Below are 22,825 nucleotides of genomic sequence, written 5' to 3'. Positions count from 1 at the left end.
TAAGCAGCAGAGATCACAGGTGCATGCTAAATTTTTTGTAGAGATGAGGTCTTGCTACGTTGCCCAGGCTGGTCTTGAACTCTTAGGCTCACAATGTGCTGAGATTTCGGTCATAAGCCACTGTGCCTGACCTTTATTTAAAAAAAAAAAAATATTCTAAGTATTATGAGATAAAGAACTCTCCAAAAAGATAAAACATGATTTCTTAAAAAGAAATGGTTTAATTTCATTTTTATCTGGGAAAAAAACACAAATATGAGTTTAAAATGAAATGACAAACACATTGACATGTCAAGTGTCATTTTTTACGGTATTATGCTTATTCAAGGTGTGAAGATACAGAACCTCTTTATAAATTTCTAGCATCAAAGATTCCCACTGCAGATAAAAACAGGTTGGTTATAAAACGTCAATTCATTAAATATTCAATTTTTGTTCTTTGTTTTTATAAGGAATATTTTGTAGAAACAGTATAAAATAGACTTTTGGAAATTCAATTATAAAATTTTAGAAAAAAGTGTTAAGTCCTAATTTTTCTTTGCAAACCAAGAAGAGTCTAATTTTACCTTGGGGAGTTACCTGTGAAGTTCATTAGGCGGCTAGAGCTATTTCAGAGCCCTGGGTTCTATACAGTAGAAGCAGCCTTCTTTAGCACTTAGAGTAAGACCCCAGCTTTTTCCAATTAGCCTCAATCAGGAAAGTTTAACATACATGAACATTTCTATAGTGCAGTAAAAATGTCATTTTATATTAATTTGCATTATGAAAATAAGTCTGTATACCAAGTAATGCATAATGAATATGAATCATGTAAATTTGGTCACGGTATCTGAAGTTGGCTTTGGCTCTGAAGTATTTTTGAATTCATAGAAAATACTGAGCTTTTAATAAAATAAATAAAACATTTTAATTGATATTAATAATCAAGTTCAAATTTTCTTTTAATTTTTCATTTGCTACTCAATTTTAAAAGAGAAGTCACTCTCAGTAGTGTTCCAAAGTGAGTGATTGCACCTTCTATGATGTGAAAAAGTTGCTAAAGATCCTATTGTCATTAGCTGTTCTTAAATGCTGAATATAACTGAGAGAATTGTTTGTTTGCAATAGACATGCTCTGTCACTGGCAGGAAATCCATCAATACTCTTTGCAGGGGCACTCCAGACCTTGTGTTTTAGCAGAAAGCTGATGCAAACCATGGTCCTCATGTGCCTTTCTGAAGAGCTCCTGCAGCAGGCCCAGGCTACAGTGGCCAAGTGTCACTTGACGGTAATGGCATTGGATGGTGGCTGCAGAAGGTTACTGATGTCCCCGTGGGCTTTCACAGGCTAAGCAGATCGGGGGCTGTTCTGCCTAATACTGAAAGGACCAAGGAACTCTGGCTGCCCTCAGGAATTCCAAATGACCTTCAGGAACAAAGCTTCAGGACTCTGGGTGGTGTCTCCCACTATTCAGGAGGTGGTCGGAGGCTCCGCAGCTTCATTTCGTCCAGTCCTTTCCAGTATTTAAAGTTGTTGTCAAGATGCTGCATTAAATCAGGCAGGTCTACAAAGGCTGGAGAGAAAGATAGGAATGTGATATCCTTTCACAGCCTCTGTTTATATTTTAGGCTTTCTACTAAGAGCATTTTAAAGAGTGACAGATGGGAGCAGGCATCTGCGTGAGGCTAAACAGATCCGGGCAAACACACCCAGCAGCTTCAACGAGCCGTGGCTGACTGAAGTTAAACCCTGTCCTCAATGCCAGCACCTCCTCTCTGACCACCTGCTGAGCTGGTAACTCTGGTAAATAAAACAGACGGTGGCTAATCTGTTTAATTACCATTAAACCAGCAGCACCTTTGGGCCTGGGGTGTCAGAAAGCAATATGTAGTGTGCCCCCCCGCCCCCCGCCACCGATGGCCCGGCCCTTGTGTGTTCGCTGTCCCTTCACGCATGCTTCACATACACCAGCATCTCCTTTCACCGGCACCACATGAAGAACGTGCAGCCTGGGGACGCATGCGTCTCGTCTCAGTCCCAGAAGCAGTGAGCTGCAGAGCATGCAGTTTCCCCCAAAGCTGCAGCTATCTCCACTGCTTCAGTCCTTCTCCCCAGCCATCTACCCCGGTTCTACGGCCTTCTTGAGACATGGGTTTATTTCCTGACTGGATGTGGACATTTATCAGCCCTGTAGCCCCTCCTTTAAGGTGCAGCCCTCAGGACGAAGATGCACGTGGAATATCAGTTCTCTGATATTCTTTTGACAGACTCCTGTGCCCCACCTGAAGTTAAAGGAGGGTGACATGCATCAGTCAGAGACAGACCAGTCCTTCTGGTCTTGTGTAGAGTGAGGCTGGGAGAAGCAGGGGACAGTGGAGGGCAAAGGGCTGCTGTAGAAACACCATGGGTTTTGGAGCCAGCACGATTGGTTTTGAACCCTAGCTGCTCTACTACAAGCTGTGGGGCCCCAAGTTCAATCCCGTCATCTATAAAACAGGCATAAAGACACCTATGCCTGCAGGGAGTGTTAAGAAAGAACACCTAGCCCTCAGGGGCCCTCGGTGATGGTTCACTTCTCTCTTGTTCTTGAAAGCCCAGGCCCCAAATCATATTCTAGAGTCAAATGCACTCTATGCTATTTTACGGACGATTTCTTACCATCCCAAGCATCAAACATGTCTGTGATGAAGTAATCAATGAAAGAGATTTGGGATTTGGGGATGCTGCAGGTATTTCTGTCAAACACTGGCATCACCACAGGTAAGTCCTGCTGCTTCTCTTCATCAGTCTGCAAAGCAGAAAACATAATCAGGAGACCCCAGCATCTGGTTCCACTCCACCTAGGGGCAGCCCCTCACCCAGGGAGAGCTTCTCCTGGCAGCCTAAGGTGGCTTGTCATGGTGAGAAGCCAATCACCACCTCATGCAGCCAAACCATGTCTCATAACAGATACCAAGTTGTTCTCAGAATGAGGACTACTCCATGTCAGTGGGGTCTGAGGACACCCCAACTCAAGCCAAACTTTAAACATCTGGAAGCCTCCTTGCAGAAGCTCCTCAGGTGAGATCCCAAACATTATGTGTAGTCAGCCACTGCTCTGTTGTTCGTATTGACCTAAAGAAACTGAGGCAAAATTAATATAGAGTTTACAGGCTACTGGCCTACTACAGTCCACAGAGCAGGCGATTACTTAGGTCAGGGTTGGGAGTGAGACGTAACTGCTGTCACATTTCAATGCCTCTCTGGGTCTGACAACTAAAGGGGACTCACATTCCTCAAAGAAAAACATCTGTTCTTTTCTCGCTCCTATCACAGTCCAGCCGTCCTTCCACCTGGCTTGAAGCATCCCCACACAGGGGCCACTTTACAAGGAAAGGCCTAGTGGCTGCTTCTCATCTATGGCTGAATTCTTTTTTTGAAAAGGTTCTGAACACCCTTGAGATCCTGGATGTTAAAAAAAAAAAAAAAAAGCTCTGAGTATTTAGTCAAACTCTTCCACATCTTCAGGGTTCCAGAGAGACTCGCAAAAAACTAACAACATAATTAAGAACCTGAGGAAAAAGGCAAGTGTCCTGTTCGTTCTTTGATCAGGTCTCATTTTGGCCCAATGGTGCTGGAGAAAAGGGTGAGGTAAGGCCCATGGGGTGGTAATGAGGCACTGGAATGAGGCCAGAAGTCCTGAGTGCATTCTTTAGAGGCCCCTGTGGATGTGCAACCGGAATCGCTGCAAGATCCCTGCTGTGCCAGGGCGCCTGTGCTGGGAGTCAAGTCAAACGGTGGGGCAGGATGAGAACAGGGTGAGCACAGATGGAGTTAGGTAGGAGTGGGCTGGGGGGAGCAGCTCTTCCAGATGGGACCCTAGTACATGTGTGGGGCCGGATGAAGGGATGGTGGCTGTTGTGTTGAACACTAGCCTTTCTCCCCAGTGCCAGGACTGGAGGGGGTAGAGCCAGCCCTCTGGGGGTCACTCTGGGAGGGCATGAGGAGGTGTTAGGCCAGGTGTGGTAAGGGAGAAGGGTAGCTGAGTGCACAGAAGAAAGGCTAACCACTGAAGTCTCATCCCACTGTTGGCCAACTCACAAGATGTGTCTTCTACACTCACAGCTGAACTTCCAGCTCCCAAATGGCCAGCAGAGCTCACCCCATCACAGCCAGGCTTCTGGCAGCTGGCAGAACTCACTTGCAGCTCCTCCCCTTAGCCCTTGCTCCACAGGGCCTCACCATGGCTGCAGCACCTCGCCAAGAACGTTCCCATGCTTGCACTCACAGGCCCTCCAGAGGATGCCCGGTCAGAAAGTTCTCTTGTCCCAGCATCTCTCTACCCCCACCGCAGCTCTACAGCACCAGCTCCGGCACTTGCATGGAGCTCCCTAAAGTCACTGACTCCATTGCCTTTTTTCTGTGCACTCAGTCACCCTTCTCCCATCTTCTTTACTACACCTGGCCCGGCACCTCAGGCTCTCCCAGAGTGACCCCAGAGGCCTGGCTCTACCAAGTATTTGTGCACCTTGCTCTGTGCACAACAACTCACTCCAGCTCTCCATATGGGCTCTCTACTGGAGAGAAGCAGGCAAACCTCTGGAGGTTTTCCTAGGATGGCACCATACCTAGCACAGTGCCCAGAGGCACGTGTATGCTAGGTAAGTGTTGATGGCGCTGGGGACAAGTGCCAAGAAAGGGGCCTGTGTTCCCTGTTTTCAGGTGGACAGTGCTAGACTGTGGGACTGGGCAAAAGTCAGAAGAGTTCCTGCTGTTCTGGTGGTTCAGAATATGGGATTCATGTGCTTTGGTAAGAGAAGGAGTGGGGAACGCTGGCTCAGCATCCGCTGGCTGTGGTGACGGTCCTGCTGTTGGCCACACGCTGGCAGCCCCAGTGCTGTCTCAGAAAAGCAGTCAGCCCTACATGAGTCTCTGCCGTGGTATAGAGGGGAAAGGGTGGGGGCGCAGGTAGGGCCTTGGGTTCACAAGCCATGGGCCTGTCCAGCTCAAACAGCAGTGCCCTGGGTGGGGCGCTCTCCCGATGTGCCCTCCCATGGTCACGCTAGACCCTAAGCCAGCTCTCTCTGGGCAGCCATGGCAAGGGCTCCGTTAGCTCAGCCACTCAGTCATCCAGAGGCTGTTCTGTCTTTCTGCTCTCAGGGCCTGCCTTCCCTATTCACATGGAAGCAGCTGGCTGGCTGAAGGTCAGTGAAGACCCTCATGCTTAGATTTCTTCTCTTTGACCCAATGTGACAAATGCATGGAGCGTCCAGGGTCCCCGTTCCCTCCTGGAGACCACTGTTTACTAAGGAGACCAGCAAACTGTGGCCCATGCCCTCATCTAAGTCACCAGTGACAGCTCCACAGCTGTAGATGCTTCCTTTCTGTGACCCCACCTGCAAGGCAGGGTCTACAAGTTTCACATTTCACCGCTGTGCCCCAAGCGAAAATAAAAGACTGTACAACACCTGGCACAGAGCCAGGCAAGTGGTACTCAAGCCCCACTCCCCATGAAGTCAAGCAGCCCCAGCCAGAGACAGAAACCACAGATGCCTCTTCACCTTGCTTCAGGCCCTGGCATTCTTAGTATCCATGCTATTCAAGAGACAGAGTGGCTATAAGGAGTGAACTTGCAAACCTAACTCCACTGAATACAAGAAGCAACTGTGTCTTAATGTCTTAATGACTTTAAACTCAAAGCCTGAGCACTGGAGTAACATCAGTAATATGGTGCACTAGGAAGCTCCAAGTCCTCATTTCTCCATGAAACGAGAGACTGGCTAAAATAACCTTACAGGAACTCTGGAAAACAGTCAAAAGTCTACAGCAACCAAGTGAATGCCCATTCAAGAAAAGCCACATTCAAAACAGTAGGAAACTTAAAGGGATTTTCACTCAACCTTGCACTACTTCCCCAGCGTGGTACAATCTTGGTCTGGAGAAGGCAGCGGCCCAGTTTCCAGCTGTGTCCCTTGAACCAGAGGGAGCAGAGCAGGCCTTATCTGCAACATTCTGACAAGTCTGTGGGCTCCCAGGTACAAAAGCAATGACTACTGCTCAGGAAAGCTGCAGGGGGATGACCGATATGGATGCCTAAAGACAAGGGATTATGAGCGGAGACCAACACCAGATCATCTAAGGCCCTAAGGATAACCTCAGACAAGACATTTTGGGAAATTATGACATTTGAAAGCAGCTGTGTATATAGGGGAATTAAGAAGGGTATGTATATGCAGACCCAGGCAAGACATGCTCAGAAAATGTTTGAGAAAACTTTAAACTTTCATGATGGGTTAATTGTAAGGCTGAAAGACAGTTTTCAAAGACTAGGAGAGGTGGCCGTTTTTTAAAATGCCTAATTTTCAACAAAAATCACAAAGCATACAAAGAAACTAGAAAATATGGTACACTCAAAGGAAGAAAAACTGTCCCTAAAGATGTACAGGCACTGGACAAAGACTTGAAAACAACTGTCTTAAATATGCTCAAAGACCTAAAAACACACACACAGACCAGGAACTATAGGAAATGACAGGTGAACAACACAGAATATCAGCAAAGAGAGAAATTATGAAAAGTAACCTAACAAGCCAGGTGCAGTGGCTCACACCTGTAATCCTAGCATTTTGGGAAGCCGAGATGGGTGGATCACCTGAGGTCAAGAGTTTGAGACCAGCCTGGCCAGCATGGTGAAACCTTGTCTCTACTAAAAATACAAAAATTAGCTGGGCGTGGTGGCAGGCACCTGTAATCCCAGCTACTCAGGAGGCTGAGGCAGGAGAATCACTTAAACCCAAGAGGCAGAGGTTGCAGTGAGCCAAGATGGCACCATTGCACTCCAGCTTGGGTGACAGAACTCCGTCTCAAATTTGAAGGCTGAAAAATACAACAAATTAAACTTCACCAGAGGGGTTCAGTATGATTTGGGCAGACAGAAGAAAAAAGAATGAAGAAAAGTGAATAGAACCTAATGAATTTATGCGAAACCATCAAATGGACCAATACACATCTTATGAGTCCAGCAAAAAGAAGAGAAGGACAGAGATTATTTGAAGAAATAATAGCCAACAGGCACAGTGTTTGTAAGCTCAGCTACTTGAGAGGCTAAGGCAGGAGGGTTTCTTGAACCCAGGAGTTCAAGACCAGCTTGGGCAACACAGTGAGACCCCATATTTGAAAAAATCTTGGCCAAAAAATGCCATAATTTGGGGAAAGATATGAATCTACAAATCCAAGAAGCTAAATAAACTCCAAGTAGGATAAACCCAAAGAGATCTATCTGAGACACACTATAACCAAACAGTCAAAAGACAGAGGATCTCGAAAGCAGCGAAAGAAAAGAGACTCATCACATACAGGAGATAATAAGATGATCTGCTCATTTCTCAGCAGAAACCTTGAAGGCTAGAAGGCAGTGAAATTATATATATAAAGTGCTAAAAGATAAAAAACTGTCAACTGAAAATTCTGATTCAGGCAAACTGTCCTGCAAAAAAGAGGGAGGAATTAAGACATTCCTAGATAAACATAAGTTGAGGGAATTCATTACCATAAATGCTAAAGGAAATCCTTTAGGTTGAAATAAAAGGAAGCTAGACAGTAACTTGATATAAAGATCTCTGATAACGGTAAATACATGGGAAAATATAAAAAGCAGCATTATTACAATTTTTGTTTGTAACTTTACTTTTAAAAATGCATAAAAGTAATTTTAAATGTTAATGGGCGTATAATGTATAAAGATACTATTTGTGACATTTACAAAATGGAGTGGGGTGGTAGAGCTATATAAGAGTTCACGTATGCAATTAACGTTAAGTTGACATCAATTTAAAACCAACTGTTGTAACTTTAGGTTGTCCTATGCAATCTCTATGGTATCCACGATGAAACTATCTATAGAAAAAGGGAATCAAAATGTGCCATTACAAAATATCAAATAAGCACAACAGGAGGCAGTTATGGAGGAAGAGGGACAAAAAAGCTATAAGACATACAGGAAACAAAGTGGCAAAAGTCTTTCCCTATCAGTAATTATTTTAAATGTAAATAGATTCAACTCAAAAGCCACAGACTGGCAGAATGGATAAGAACACATGATCCAACTACATTCTATCTATAAGAAAATCACTTTAGCTCTCAAGACATACGTATATTGAAAATGAAAGGATGGAAAAAGATATGAAAATAATACCCAAAAGAGAGCTGGGGTGGGTATCCTAAAAGACAAACTTTATGTCAAAAACTGTTACAGGCCGGGCACGGTGGCTCAGGCCTGTAATCTCAGCACTTTGGGAGGCTGAGGCGAGCGGATCACCTGAGGTCAGGAGTAGAGACCAGCCTGACCAACATGAAACCCCGTCTCTACTAAAAATACAAAAATTAGCCAGGCATGGTGGTATGTGCCTGCAGTCCCAGCTACTCAGGAGGCTGAGGCAGGAGAATTGCTTGAACCTGGGAGGCAGAGGTTGCAGTGAGCCAAGATTGTGCCACTGCACTCCAGCCTGGAAGGACATTAATAAAAGGGTCAATTCATCAGGAAGATATAATGATTATAGGCATATAAGCACCAAATACCAGAGTTCCAAAATATATGAAGCAAACATTTATAGAACTGAAGGAAGAAACATATACTTCTAAAATACTGGCTGGAGACTTCAATGCTACACTTTTACAATGAATAGAACAATGAGACAATAGAGTTTGAACAATGCTCTAGGCCAACTGGACCTAACAGAATGTATAGAACATCCACCCAACAACAGTAGAGTATACATTTTTTTCTCAAGTGCAAATGGAACATTCTCCAGGATACAACATATGATAGGCCACAAAACAAACATTTATATTTTAAAAGGTAAAGTCATACAAAGTGCCTTTTCTAATAACAGTGAAATGAAACCAAAACTCAGTAATGGAAGGAAAACTGGGAAACTCACAAGTATCTGGAAATTAAATAGCATATGCTTTGATATAGTTTGAATGTCTGTCCCCTCCAAATCACATGTTGAAAAATAATCCCCAGTGCCGGAGGTGGGGTCTGGTGGGATGTGTTTGGGTCATGGGGGCAGCTCCTTCGTGAATGGCTTAGTGCCCTCCCCATGGTAATGAGAGATCTTGCTCTGAGTTTACAGGTAATCTGGTTAAGAGTGTGGCAATTCCCCCTGCTCTCTTGCCGTATGATACATCTGCTTCCCCCTTTGCTATGATCCTAAGCTTCCTGAGGCCCTCACCGGAAGCTGAGCAGATGTTAGTTCTATGCTTGTACAGCCTGCAGAACCATGAGCCAAAATAAACTTTTCTTTATAAATTACCCAGCCTCAGGTATTCCTTTATAGCAATGCAAATGGACTAATATACTCTTAAACAACCAAGGGGTCAAAGAAGAAATCGTAAGGGAAATTAGAAAATACTTTGAGACAAATGAAAATGAAGCACACTATGCCAAAAGTTATTAGATGCAGCAAAAACAGTGATAAGGGGGAAATTAACAGCTGTAAATGCCTACAAGACTTTAAATCAACAACCTAGCTTAACATGTTATGGAGCGATAGAAAGAATAAACTAAACCTAAAGCTAGCAAAAGGAAGGAAATAATAAAGAACAGAGGTATATAGAGAACAGAAAAACCAGTACAGAAAAAACAAAACCAAAAGATAATTTTTTGAAAAGATCAACAAGATTGACAAATCTTTGGCTAGATGGACTAAGAAAAAAAAACAAGACCCAAATTACCAAAATCAGAATCAAAGTGGAAATATTACTCCAGGTTTCACAGAAATAAAAAGGATTATAAGAGAGTACCATGAACAACTGAATGCCAACATAATGGATAAATTCCTAGAAATATGCAACCTACCAGGACTGAATCATAAAGAAACAGAATCTGAATAGACCAATGACTAGCAAGGAGATTGAATCAGTAATCAAAAACCTCCCAAAAAAGGATGGTTTCACTGGTTAAATTCTACCAAACATTTTGAGAAGAATTAATATCAATCCTTCTCAAACTCTTCCAGAAAAACTGAAAAGGAAGGAAGTACTTCCTAACTCATTCCATGAGGCCAGCATTAACCTAATAACAAAGCCAGACAGAGACACTACAAGAAAATTGCAGGCCAATATCCCCTGTAAATACTGATGCAAAAATCCTTAATAAAATACTAGCAATCCAAACTCAGCAGCATATTAAAGGATTATACACAATGACTATGTGGAATCTATTTCTGAAATGCAAGATTGGTTCTGCACATGAAGATCAGTGTGATATACCATATGAAGAGAATGAAAGGAAGATAAACCCAGATCTAAAATGGTAAATTTTACCATAAAAAAGAAAGAAAAAAGGAACTGCTAAACTGCTTCCCAAAGTGGCTGTAGCATTCTACACATCTATCACAGATGCATGCATTCTAGTTGCTCCACATATTCAACATTTGGTGTTGTCAGTCTTTCCCATTTTTAGCCACCCCATTGGGTGTGTAGCGGTATTTCACTGTGGTTTTAATTTGAATTTCCCAGATGACTAATGATGTTCAGCACTTTTTCATGTGCTTATTGGCCTTTCATAATAGCTTCTTTGGGGAAGTGTCTGGACAGATACTTGCCTATAATAAATTGGGTGGTTTATCTTTTATTACTGAGTTATAGTTCTTTATATATCTGTGGATACAGTCCTTTCAAATATAATTTGTAAATATTTTTCTCCAGTATGGCTTGCCTGCTCATTTTCTTAGCTGTGTTTGAATGAGCAAACTTTGTAAATTTTGAAGAAGTCTAATTTATCAAATTTTCTTTTTATGGTTGTTGCTCTTTTCTTTTTAAGACACGGTCTTGCTCTGTCACCTAGGTTGGAGTGCAGTGTACAATCATGGCTCACTGCAGCCTCAACCTCCTAGGCTCAAGCAATCCTCCTGCAACTGGGACCACAGGCATGTGCCACCACCACGCACCACCGCCACAGGCAACTAATTAAAAAAAATTTTTTTTCTAGCGATGAGGTCTCATTATCTTGCTGAGGCTGGTCTTGAACTCCTGGACTCAAGTAATCCTCCCACCTTGGCCTCCCAAAGTGCTGAGATTACATGTATAAGCCACTGCACCTGGCTGGTTGTTGCTTTCTGCATCTGAGAAATCTTTGTCCACTTTCGAGTCACTGAGGATATTCTGGTATGTTTCTCTCTACAAGCTTTATGGTTTTAGCTATTGTAGGTAGGTCTATGAATTTCTCTATGGTATGAGATAGGAGTTGTGGTTCTTTTTTTTTTTTTTTTGCATAGGAATATCCAATTATCCTAACACCACTTGCTGAAAAAATTTCACATTAGCCACTGATCATATAAATGTGATCTGTTTCTTGGATTTCTATTCTTTCCCATGGTTGTACTTGTTATCTTTATGCCAGCACCACACTGTCTTATTTTAAGTTTTGAAGCCAAACAGGGCATATCTTCCAACTTTTTAAAGTTTGCTTTGCTTATTCAAGATCCTTCTCATTTTCATATATAATTTAGAAACAGTCTGTAGACTTCTACAGAAAAAAAGCCTGCTGAAATTTTGATTGGGATTGCATTGAATTGAAACACCAATTTGGGTAGAAGTGAATGTTAACACTGAGCCTTCCAGTATGTGAACATGATATGCCTCACCATTTATTCAAGTGTTCATTAAATTTTTCAGCAATGTTTTATGGTTTTCACTGTAAAGTTCTGGTCATCTTTTATTAAATTTTTTCCTAATTTTAATTTTTTTATTTTATTTTCTACTGTAAATGGGACCGGGCTTTTGGTTTCATTTTCCAGTTGTTGGTTGCTAGTACATAAAATACAACTCACTTTTGTGTATTGAGCTGTGTCGTATGACATTGGTAAATCAAATCCGCTTATTAGTGCTAATAATTGTTTGTATATTCCTTAGAATTTTCTACATAAAATCATGTCATCTGCAAACAAAAGCAAATGTATGTCTTACTTTTTGTTCTTTAAACCTCTTTCTCCTTTGTCTATTGCAATGATGAGGACCACCAATACAAGGTTGAACAGAAGAGGTAAGAATGGGCACCCTTACCTTGTTTCCGATCTTAAGAATGTATTCAATATCTGATGCCATTAAATATAATGTTAGCTGTATGTTTTCTTTGAGACAGGGTCTCACTTTGTCGCTCAGGTTGGAGTGCAGTGACATGATCATGGCTCACTGCAGCCGCAACCTCCGGGGCTTCAAGCGATCCTCCTGCCTTAGCCTCCCAAGTAGCTTGGGACTACAGAAGTGCATCACTATGCCTGGCTAACTTTTATTTTTTTTGTAGAGACAAGGTCTCACCATGTTGCTCAGGCTGCTCTTAAGACTCCTGGGCTCAAGTGATCCTCCCACCTTGGCCTCCCAAAGCTAACAGCACTTTAAAGATGTTCCAGTGTTTTCTGGCCTTCATAGTTTTTGATGGGAAGTCAGAGGACATGAGAATTACTGTTTTCTTATATGTAATGTGCCACTTTTCCTCTGGCTGATTTCAAGATTTATCTTTAGCCTGTTAGCTGCCTGACTATGACACATCTGACATGGGTTAAGGTTCACTGCGCTTCTTGAATCTATATGCATATGCATGTGCATATACCCTCCACCAAATCTGGAAAAATCTTAGCCAGTATATTTCCTAATATTTTTTTCTGCCCCAAGAGAGGTTTTTTCTACTCATAAAGAATACGAAGACCAGATGATTCCTTTAAAGTACTTTCAGGAAAAAAATCATCAACCCAGGATGCTATATCTAACAAAAATATCCTGCAAGAATAAAGGGAAAATGAAATATTCTTAAGAAAAAAAATTTGTTACCAGTTACCATTTGTTACCTTGTAATATAAGGACAGAAGTTTTTTAGAACCCTATTTCCTAGTGTTAAGTCCATTATCTCGTATGATTTTATGGGTTTTAACTCTCTCTCTCTCTAGAAACTTAAAAGAGGCAGGATCTTACCTGAGAAAAATATTCTTCTGAAATGCGTGCAGCCCACTCGATGCAGTACTGCAGGGGTCGGCAGGGATTGGACACATCAGCACATTTAATCAGCATTCGTTTGATTAGAGTCCGGTTCTCTGGAGTCCTAAGCATAGTGCTTATCACTTCCTGATTTTTATCAGTTTCCTGAAACATGAGTGGAATTCAAAGCAATCAAAATGGGTCCCTTGGTGCCAAGCCCTCTCTTACTGGTCTGTCCCACTGTAAGCATAAAAAGAGCACTAGTCAGGATCTATAACGATCTCACAAAACAGTGCCAAGGATACTGTGAGCATTGAGCTTGGCCTCTCATTTTACCCAGAAGAAAACCAAGGCTCAGTGAGATTCCAACAGGACCGGAAGTGGAGGGTAGCACTAGGGGTTGGTATATCTGCCCTTCCCCTTTTCCTTGCCTCTTTCTTCTCTTCCTCTCACTAAATCTCACAGTTGCCTTTTTTTCTGTTCCACTCTCTCTCTCCCCCTTGGTAAGAACTCAAAGACTGGTTTTGTCTTTTATTATATTTATTAAAAAGAGTATGAGCTGAAAAAAATAAATTTCTCTGCCCTCACAAGAAATGGGCTCTTGTAGCCCAACAGCCTCCCTACTTCTCAACCCAGTCCTGTGATAGGGCAGATTTCCAAGATCACACCTAACATTTCTGATGGATAAAGGACTTAAGAGTCATTCTCTGTTGATCTGCACTCACAAGAAGATCTAATGGTAAGCATGAAAAGTATTATTTATTACATTTTACAAATGAGGACACTGAGACTCAGGGAGGTGAAGTGACTTGTCCAAAGCAACCAGCTGAGCCAGGATAAAAACTTAAGTTCTGCCTTTAGTCCCAGGATGCCTTCCACTCACAGTACCACATGCTGTCTGCATCCAAGGATCCCCACTGGATACGGATCAATTTATGATGTAATAGAACCACTATTTGTAGGCTCTCTGAAGATAATTCAGGTTAGAGGGTATTGGGGCAGAGAGCAATTAAAAAGACCAGAGGCAAGCAGGTCTCCTCAGTCTGATTCCGTGCCCATCAAGCAATATTCCAAAGGAGTTAGTCATATGATTTCAATAAGCAACAGCAGTAGCCTAAGAAGCCCTGATGGTCCCAGCTCAGAGGGAACAGACTGCCATCAAGACGGACAGGTGGCATCCTGACTCTAGGCTTCCCACGCTTCCTGGAGAGTGCCAAAATGAATACTACACCGGTGACACTTCAGTAGCTATCCTTGCTCCAGGTTTCCACTGTGACAAGCTCTGTGCTGACCCTTCTTTCTTCAGATCCGTTAATACATGCAGTGTGACTAGAGTTTCATACTGCCAGCCTGCAAACTATTCTCTTTCATCCTCCTTTCTCCTGCTCTGACCCACTGGATATTGATTTTCAGCCTCTCAGAAGTAACCCCACGTACTGACAACAGATGAGATGAGAACCACAATGTTAAGTGGAGCAGAGAACTCAGCTAGGTCTAAGGGCTGTCCAGACTAGACAGAGGAAACCAAGTCTGTGAGGTGTGTGGTTTCCTTCTGTGGCATGAGGTCAGCCAGGAGTGGTGGCCAGGTGACAATCAGCCCTATCCAGAATGGCAGGGCAGGAGCCAATAAAAGAGGCTGGTACAGGCACCTCTGTTAAAAGTCTTTGGAAAGAAAGTGAAGTCAGGGGCAGGCTGACGAATTGACAGAACAGGAAAGGGTGAAGAAACAGAGTTCTCAACATCAGGTTAAACCAAAGTGTCATGGGGTAATATGCTAGAAAACCAGGGCGTAGACAAAGGCCATGGCTAAACAAATGAGTTGCAGAAGTAAAATGGAGTTAGAAGTCAAGGAATTGTGATGCTAGCCTGCGAGGATAAGTCATCCCTGTGTGTGGCAAATACCTCAGGATGGGGATAGGAGCTGGGGAGGAGGGTAGGAGAGAAGACTGTCAGCTGCTGCCAACACGTTCAGTAAATGTGGGCCTCAAAGGAAGAGGGTTCATGAAAGAACATATTCTTTAAGTTGCTGACGACACAATGAATCTAGTATAATAGGCACCAGTTCTTAAGTGCCTACCATGTACCATGCTCATCAGTCCTATGCCTTGAGACTTATTATCCCCATTCTACAGATAAGCAAATGATGGGAGCTTGGGCCTGTATGCTTCCTCAGCTGGATTCTCCTGCCTGGTGAGAGGGTTGTTATCCTTGCCCAGCAGTTGTTGTGGACTCCATGCCTCAAATGTAGAAACAGGGGCAACAATAATGTCACCCTTGTGACACAAATACAGTGTCTTTCTCAATCCACACACTCCTCTAAGTGAGGACCAAGAGAGGATAGCTGCTGCTACCATGATATGTGTCCAGTGGGAGTGGCTAGAAAGAGATATCAAGGGCTCCAACTGATCACAGAATGGCAAAGAAGGGAGGGGGATATTAGTGAGAAAGGGTGCAGGAATAGTCAACCTGTCTAAAGTTAGCTTATCCAAAATCTGACCTTCCTTTCGAGTCTTCCCATCTAGTAGGATGTGCTAATTTTTTTCCTGCCAAGTTTTTCCACTTTAAATAACTTTTTAACCAATAAAAACTAAATTCAGTGAGCCCACTGTGACGGTTAATACTGAGTGTCAACTTGATTGGATTGAAGAATACAAAGTATTGATCCTGGGTGTTTCTGTGAGAGTGTTGCCTAAAGAGATTAACATTTGAGTCAGGGGGCTGGGGAAGGCAGATCCACCCTTAATCTGGTGGGCACAATCTAATCAATTGCCATCAAATATAAATCGGGCAGAAAAACATGAAAAGGCCTCCCAGCCTACATTTCTCCCATGCTGGACGCCCTCTGCCCTTGAACATCAGACTCCAAGTTCTCCAGTTTTGGGACTCAGACTGGCTATTTGCAGCCTATTGTGGGACCTTGTGATCATGTAAGTTATTACTTAATAAACTCCCCTTTGTGTGTGTGTGTGTGTGTGTGTGTGAATCCTATTAGTTCTGTCCCTCTAAGAGTCTAATAGACTCACTGAGGGAACCCTTCTGTGGCTGATATTGTAGCCCATGTGTCTCCATAACCCAACAGTACAAGGGCCCCAAACACAGGTTCTCTTTGCAATAAGTTTCCCTTACCCCATTTTCTTCTAGGGTTGCCAAGGGTTTGTTGATGCTGTTGACAAATTTGTTGACATGCTCAAAGTGCTTTGTCATTTCTGTGGCTAAGACCATGTCGATAATCCCCTGGCGCAGTGTCCGATAGTCATTCCTGTTTTCGATGACAAATTAGAGGCTGCTACAGATTACTGATCCAGACTAGACAGGTACTCCTGAAAACAATCTGTTATCCAGGTATATGTCCTCTGCAGCTATAAATCTAATGCCACTGAAAGTCACAAGGCACATTTTAAAAAGACGTGGAAGTTATGGGTTAGTGCCTAGATCGTTAGCAAGGAGAACCCAAAAAGAAGTTAAAACCAAAAGCTATAAGGCAAAACTTTATAGTTGCAGTGTTTATCTTGTCAATGAAGATAGAGATCTGTGGTTAGAAAGAATATACCCCACATGGAGGTACCTTGAGACCCAACAATTTTAGTGCCCATAGAATGTGAGGACCGATCTTCTGAAAGCCGAGAAATCATAGGGAGTACTTGATACCTCTACCTCTAACCCTTGCTTTTATTTTAGTACTTTAAAAAATTCATTTCTTGAAGGGGTAATCCATGTAATTCAAAATTTGAAGGCATATGAATGAATATGAAATAAAGTCTCTATTCAACCCCTTTTCTGCAGTTGAGCAGAAAACTTTCTCTGGCAAGTTAATAGGGTCTCATGTAGTTTTCCATTGATAACTATAAGCAAATATGAATAGAAACTACTTTAACTCCACCTCTGAAATACTAGAACATGGCAGAAGGGAGTTTTACAAAATCAAGAATCCTCTTCTTTAAAAATCCAAATTAGTAAGTATTCTTCATGACACAATGTTTTTTCGTTCTTCAACCGATATTCACTAAGTTCCTAGTATGTACCAACCACTGTGGCACTGAGGACACATATGTGACATATGACCCTTGTGACCTTACAGAGCTTAAGAATCTAATCAGACATTACACAAATAATTAAAAAATAATTATTAAATAAGAAATGTGATACGTGCTATGAAGAAATCTGGGATTGAATAATTAGAGGGTTTAACTTAGCATGAGAGATCAGGGAAGGCTCTGTTGCTCAAGCTGGAGTGCAGTGGTGTGATCACGGTTCACTGCAGCCTCAGCCTCCTGGGCTCAAGCAATCCTCCCACCTTAGCCTCCCGAGTAGCTGGGACTACAGACACAACCACCGAGCCTGGCTAAATTTTTTTTTTCCTTTTGTAGAGACAGGTCTCCCTATGTTGCCCAGGCTGATCTCAAACTCCTGGGCTCAAGTGATTCTCCTGTCTCAGCCTCCCAAAGTGATGGGATTATACGCATGAGCCACTATGCCCGGCCCACTGTATACTTTGTATACTTTAAATAGGTGAACTGTGTAAGATGTGAATTATATCTCAATATAGCTGTTTAAAAAAGATAGAGAGGGATCAACACACTCCCCAATCATTGTTCTTACCTCTCCATGTTTTTAAATATATTGCATTTATCATCTCCAGTGGTCAGCTGGAAGGCCAAGGCCGCATGGTGGCTCTCCAGCACAGCAGTGTCATTGTACAAAATGGCCAGCTCACTTCCAGCATTACACAGGAAGGAGTTGGTTCTCCCAGGGTGATCCACATCATGAATGGTGGCTGCAATGAGTGCAGCGACCTCATCAATTGGATCTAAAGTTTCCTGAAAACAAGAGAACTTTTAAAAACTGGGGTATGACATTGAAGGCAAGGAAGCCTTCTGTATAGTTTTCTTTCTCCCCTATTACTTCCAGGTAAGAATATTTCAGATTTCTAAGAAAAGCATACTATGTGAGCAAATCTAGTTTTCCTATCTCCACCCTGAAACAGTAATATTTCTGCATATTTGTTAGTCTCACACAAGTTAAGGACTTACCAAAATACAGGTGTTCTCAACAGATAGGAGTCACCTCCTCAGCCAGTCTTTCTCTAGACCCATCACAAAAAAAGTCCTTAGTCTGAGATATTGACTTAGACCAGCATAAACTAATATTAATAAAGGAGAGAAACAATTTTAAATAAAATTTAAAATAGGCACCACTTACATTAACTGGGAATTGGTTTAGTTTTCTTCCCCCTTTTAGTGCTATCTTTGTCAGGTTGATGTCAGAGTTTTGTGAGTTTGACAAAATGATCTGGAAGTTTTCCATCTTTTTCAAGACTCTGAAAAGGTTTATGTAATATGGGAAAATTCCTTAAAGGGCTAAAGAATTCACCTGTCCATCTGGGTCAGGAGCCAACTTTTGAAGAAATTAAATAATAATTTTAAAATTACTAAAATTATTTCCATGTTATTGGCCTCTTTGTTTACTTCTTACATCAATTTAATTTAAAACATTCCATTAAAACTATTTTAAAGCTTTTGATTTAGTACATATGTGTGAGGTACTTCTGTTTTCTGCTTTAAATTTGTATTTTTTGTGTCTCTGTATCTTAACTAGTTTGGCTAGAACATCTATTTTCTTGGTTATTTCCAAGAGCCACATTGGATTATCATTTTGCTTTTCCCATGTTTTTTTTCTTCCCTTTTTAAAGTAATGAAGGCATTTAAAACATAAACCTTTAAATATATAATTGGCTTCATTCTATAGGTTTTGATAGATAAGCTTCTCATTTTTGTTGTTTTCTAACTAATGTCATTTTGGTTTTATTTCTTTGTTGATTCCCAAATTATTCAGAATATTTTCTCATTTGTTGTAGCTGACATTTTAAATGTAACCATTAGTTATTCTATTTTATTGTGTTGTGGTCAGAAAATATAGCCTATGAAGTTTAGAAGTTCAACACATTATGTCCTAGTATAAGATCATTTTTGGAAATACCCTACAGACTCTTGAGATGTATAGCTAATAAATCAGCCTTGCAAATTTATTTAAATTGATTTAAATTCAATAATTTAAATTTTAAGTGCGCAAATAGTATGGTATGTGAATTACATTTCAATAAATGCTCTTTTTTTTTTTTTGAGACAAGAGTCTTGCTCTGTCACCCAGGCTGCAATGCAGTGGCATGATCTTGGCTCACTGCAACCTCCACCTCCTGGGTTCAAGTGATTCTCCTGCCTCAGCCTCCCAAGTAGCTGGGATTATAGGCCTGTGCCACCATGCCCAGCTAATTTTTCTATTTTTAGTAGAGATGGTGTTTCACCATGTTGGCTAGGCTGGTCTCAAATTCCTGATCCATCTTCCTTGGTCTCCCAAAGTACTGGGATTACAGGTGTGAGCCACCATGAAATTTCAATAAATGCTCTTAAAAACTGTTTTCAGTTAGCTCTCTAAATATATATTTGTATGTTGTCTATAGAGTAGTTTAAAAGCAATACAGCAAAAATTGGGTTCTTTATATGCTGAGCCATGTTGACACAGATGTCCCTCTGTTGTTACTTGTTTTCATAATTTAGAAAATAGTCCCCTTCTCTGGACACCTATTTTACCTACAGTCTGATTTTTTTCTGGAAAAAAAAAAAAGAAAAAAACCAGAAATAAGAACTAGAGGGAGCACGGAAAGTTCTGAGAAGGTTTATCCTTCAAGGTGAGGAATGAACACTTGTTCACTCCGTGTGCCAGATGTCATCTTCTACTTTGCTCTCTGCCAAATGCTAGTCCTGTGACACAGAGGAGGAAATGCAGCCAGGAGCCACTTGCCCTGGCCCTGCATGATTGCAGTCATCTTAGGCCCCAGCCAAGGGAACAACAGGTCAAGGGCAGAAGCTTCAGAAACTAAAGTGGTTTGGCATGGCCCAAAAGTGGCCTATGACTGGGGTACAGGAGAGGAAATGATGAGAGGAGCTCATTGTTGAGGTGAGTGTGGAGAGCTGTAAAGTTTAAAGTTTAAATCCTGAGGGAGGTGGGAAGCTGCTCCCGGGAATGACAATATCAGGTGTGCTGTGTCAGAAAGATCGCATGGGCAGTAGGGTAAGGGCATTCCACGGGAGGCCGGGCAGGCAAAAATTCTGGTTTGGAACTGCCCAGATGGGAAAGGATTGCAGGGGGCCTCACTGGGACAGCAGCAGGAGATGAATCTGAGAACATTTAGGTGTGATAGGAGGCAAGGTCAGATGATCAAACAGATGTAGGGGGTCGAGGAGTGGAAAGAACCAAGGATGACTCTCGGTTTCTAATCTGGGTATCTGGTTGGATAATGGAACCCTGGATTAGGTAGATAACCCTGGGTGGGAGCAGTGCTGGGAACAGAGATGATGAACTTGGCCTAAGAGCCCTGCAGACTTTCATGTACAGATGGAGGCCCTAGAGTGGGGATATCCAACAGTTACTTAGCTCTACTAGGGTACAGGCTTGGAGTGAGACCCCCAGAATAGCCCTATCCTGTCCTTGCTGGGTTTCTCCTCCGGGACCAAATCCTGCCTCTTGTACCCTCATGGAATGGCTGGGATTATGTCATGAATTAACACATCAATTTCCCAAAGCTAGCGTGGCCTCCTGCCTGATTCCTCGTGTGGCCTTGCCCTTCCTGTGCCAGGCTGCACACGTGAGCAGTCATGCTATGTATCTTAGTGGAGGCAGGAGCACTTGACTCTCCCCACTGCTCCTGCCCATTAAATGTGGCATGTAAACAACAACTCACCTTTATCCTCTCCTTGGAGAGAAAATAGGCAGTGGCATGAAGCACATCGGCAGAATGTGTAGAATTGTGGTAGGGATTGGAAGAATGATAATTGGCTTCGATAATTTGTAACCATGATCTTAGCGTTGACTCGGAGCAGTGTAAGAATTCACAGATTCCAAAGCGAGCAAACATTTTGAGACCAAGATAAATCAAAGGCCTACAGAGAGAAAAAAACCCCACAATATTAGAACAAAGCAAACAAACAGGCCAAGTGTTTGAGGCCTGATAGGTTCCAAGCCAAATTTCAGAGAGTGCAGGGCAGCAAAGTGGAGATTGCTTGGGCTGTGCTGGCCTCTCTCTGGTGGGGCCAACCAACTCTGGTTCCACTTCTTGCCCTCAGGGGACCACGATGCACGGGTGAGAGCTGGCTGTCCACAGCAGCTCTGACCTCAGCCTCGTTGGGGCTCCCGATTTGCTGGGGGGAGTTTGCTCATTCTGTCCTTCCAGGTTCAGCTTCCTACTTGCACTACTGGATTCCTCAAAATAACCCTTTCTCCAGGCTAAGCTTGTACCACCTTGAACACTAACCTCTCCTTTGGACTTGCTGGACCGATGCCATTGGCCAGACATCCTGCCTATAAGAAAACATTTCCTGAAAATGTCATATGAGCCAGACACTGCCGTATGCAATGGAATATTCTCAACACCCACCTTTCTGGAGGTGGGTGTTACAGTATGAGGGGTTTTCCCCTGAGGTGACCAGCTGGCCACCAAGTTAGGTTCTTACTTGAGAAATCACCTTGACCCAGCATCTGGCCCTTGCCTTTGAAGGCCAAGAAACTGGCTGTGTTGAGGCAGTATCCAGAAGTGATCACAGGACTTAAACTGACCTGCCTTAGCCCAATTCACATGGATGTAATGTCACTAGCATGTAAATCAGGTGCTCAAAGACTCATGTGCCAAGGGAGTATTCTTTTCCACTCTCCTTGGCTGTGCTGTGAGATGGGGAAGTAGAACGTATCAGAAGGTTAACTCAAGGGGCGCCTGAAAAAGTCAGGGGCTTATCTTGGGGACAGGTCGCCCAGACTGAGATGAAACCTGAGGAGCCATCCCATGGCCCAACCGAGCACACCTCTCCTGAGACACCCTTGGGGCAGTCCTGGCTGGAATCAGCTCTGTGGACCTCCCTTTCTTGTGTGCCCAGCCAACCATCACCTTTGGTTAACAGCTCTTCTCCCGCAAGGGAAAAAACTCAAGACAAAACCCCATTCCTGCTCCCACTCTCTGTGATCACACCCAGATGAGGATGACTGGGGCTTTGGGTGTCCCTATGCCTATCACCAACACAATAACCCAAAGCTGGGAGCAGCTCTTATCACATGTGTATGTGTTTCTAATAAATTTTGGTCCTAGGCTCTGAGCAGGTCTCTTACAGCAATTTTAACAATTACCACCTACAGGAGAAATATCTTTATTTCACGGAAAAAAGTCCTGTGCTACTTGGAGAAGTCACTGGCTCAGCTGCTTGCTTTCCATGAATGTGCCATCACTGTGGCCAGCAGACTCTCCCCCAGGCCCCGGTGACTCAGAGCCACCTGGTGCCCTGCTAATCCTTCCTCAGGGCCCCTCCCTGACCAGATACTAGGCTTGTGCACAATCCACACTCCTCAGGTAGCCTCCTCACACAGGCCCTGGGAATCTAGTTCTCCCTCTGCTGAGCTCTGCATGAACTCACCTATTGTGGGTGGCAGCCTCCAGTTCAAAAATATCAAAGTCCCAGTATTCCTCATTTTCCATGGCCCGAGCTATCCGTGGTGGGACATCCTCAAGGGAGATGGGAGTGATTATATTGCTTGAAACCATTTGAGTGTCTGTAAAGTGATGTAATTTGGAGAACAAATAGGCTTTAAAGGATTAACATTTTTTTTTTTTTTTTTTGAGACGGAATCTCACTCTGTTGCCCAGGCTGGAATGTTGTAGTACGGTCTCAGCTCACTGCAACCTCCGCCTCCTGGGTTCAAGCGATTCTCCTGCCTCAGCCTCCTGAGTAGCGGGATTACAGGCACCTGCCACCATGCCTGGCTAATTTTTTGTATTTTTAGTAGAGACAGGATTTCGCCATGTTGGCCAGGCTGGTCTCGAACTCCTGACCTTGTGATCTGCCCATCTCAA

At 42.9% G+C, this 22,825-nt stretch overlaps 1 protein-coding gene across 7 annotated transcripts in view; it reads right to left on the bottom strand.

The window, feature by feature from the left end:
• Positions 1-201: 201 nt before the first annotated feature.
• The window catches only part of PDE8A (phosphodiesterase 8A), a 163,769-nt gene continuing 141,145 nt past the window's right edge, over positions 202-22,825 (bottom strand). For 6 of the 7 annotated variants that reach the window (XM_055277382.2, XM_055277376.2, XM_055277373.2 and 3 more), the window contains 7 exons: positions 22,389-22,524; positions 20,672-20,870; positions 17,533-17,750; positions 16,060-16,192; positions 12,931-13,098; positions 2,638-2,767; positions 202-1,552 (listed from right to left, as the gene is read on the bottom strand). In XM_055277382.2, the coding sequence (XP_055133357.1) occupies positions 1,446-1,552; positions 2,638-2,767; positions 12,931-13,098; positions 16,060-16,192; positions 17,533-17,750; positions 20,672-20,870; positions 22,389-22,524 (1,091 nt within the window). In that variant the 3' untranslated portion in view covers positions 202-1,445. Of the gene's footprint in view, positions 1,553-2,637; positions 2,768-3,250; positions 3,424-12,930; positions 13,099-16,059; positions 16,193-17,532; positions 17,751-20,671; positions 20,871-22,388; positions 22,525-22,825 lie in introns of those variants that run through there. The other variant, XM_055277375.2, reaches the window with a different exon arrangement.

This window comes from Symphalangus syndactylus, chromosome 5 (assembly GCF_028878055.3).
Source record: "Symphalangus syndactylus isolate Jambi chromosome 5, NHGRI_mSymSyn1-v2.1_pri, whole genome shotgun sequence".
Taxonomy (NCBI): Eukaryota; Metazoa; Chordata; class Mammalia; order Primates; family Hylobatidae; genus Symphalangus; species Symphalangus syndactylus.
Note: the sequence above shows the minus strand (reverse complement) of the source record. Positions and strands in the feature narration are given on the sequence as shown.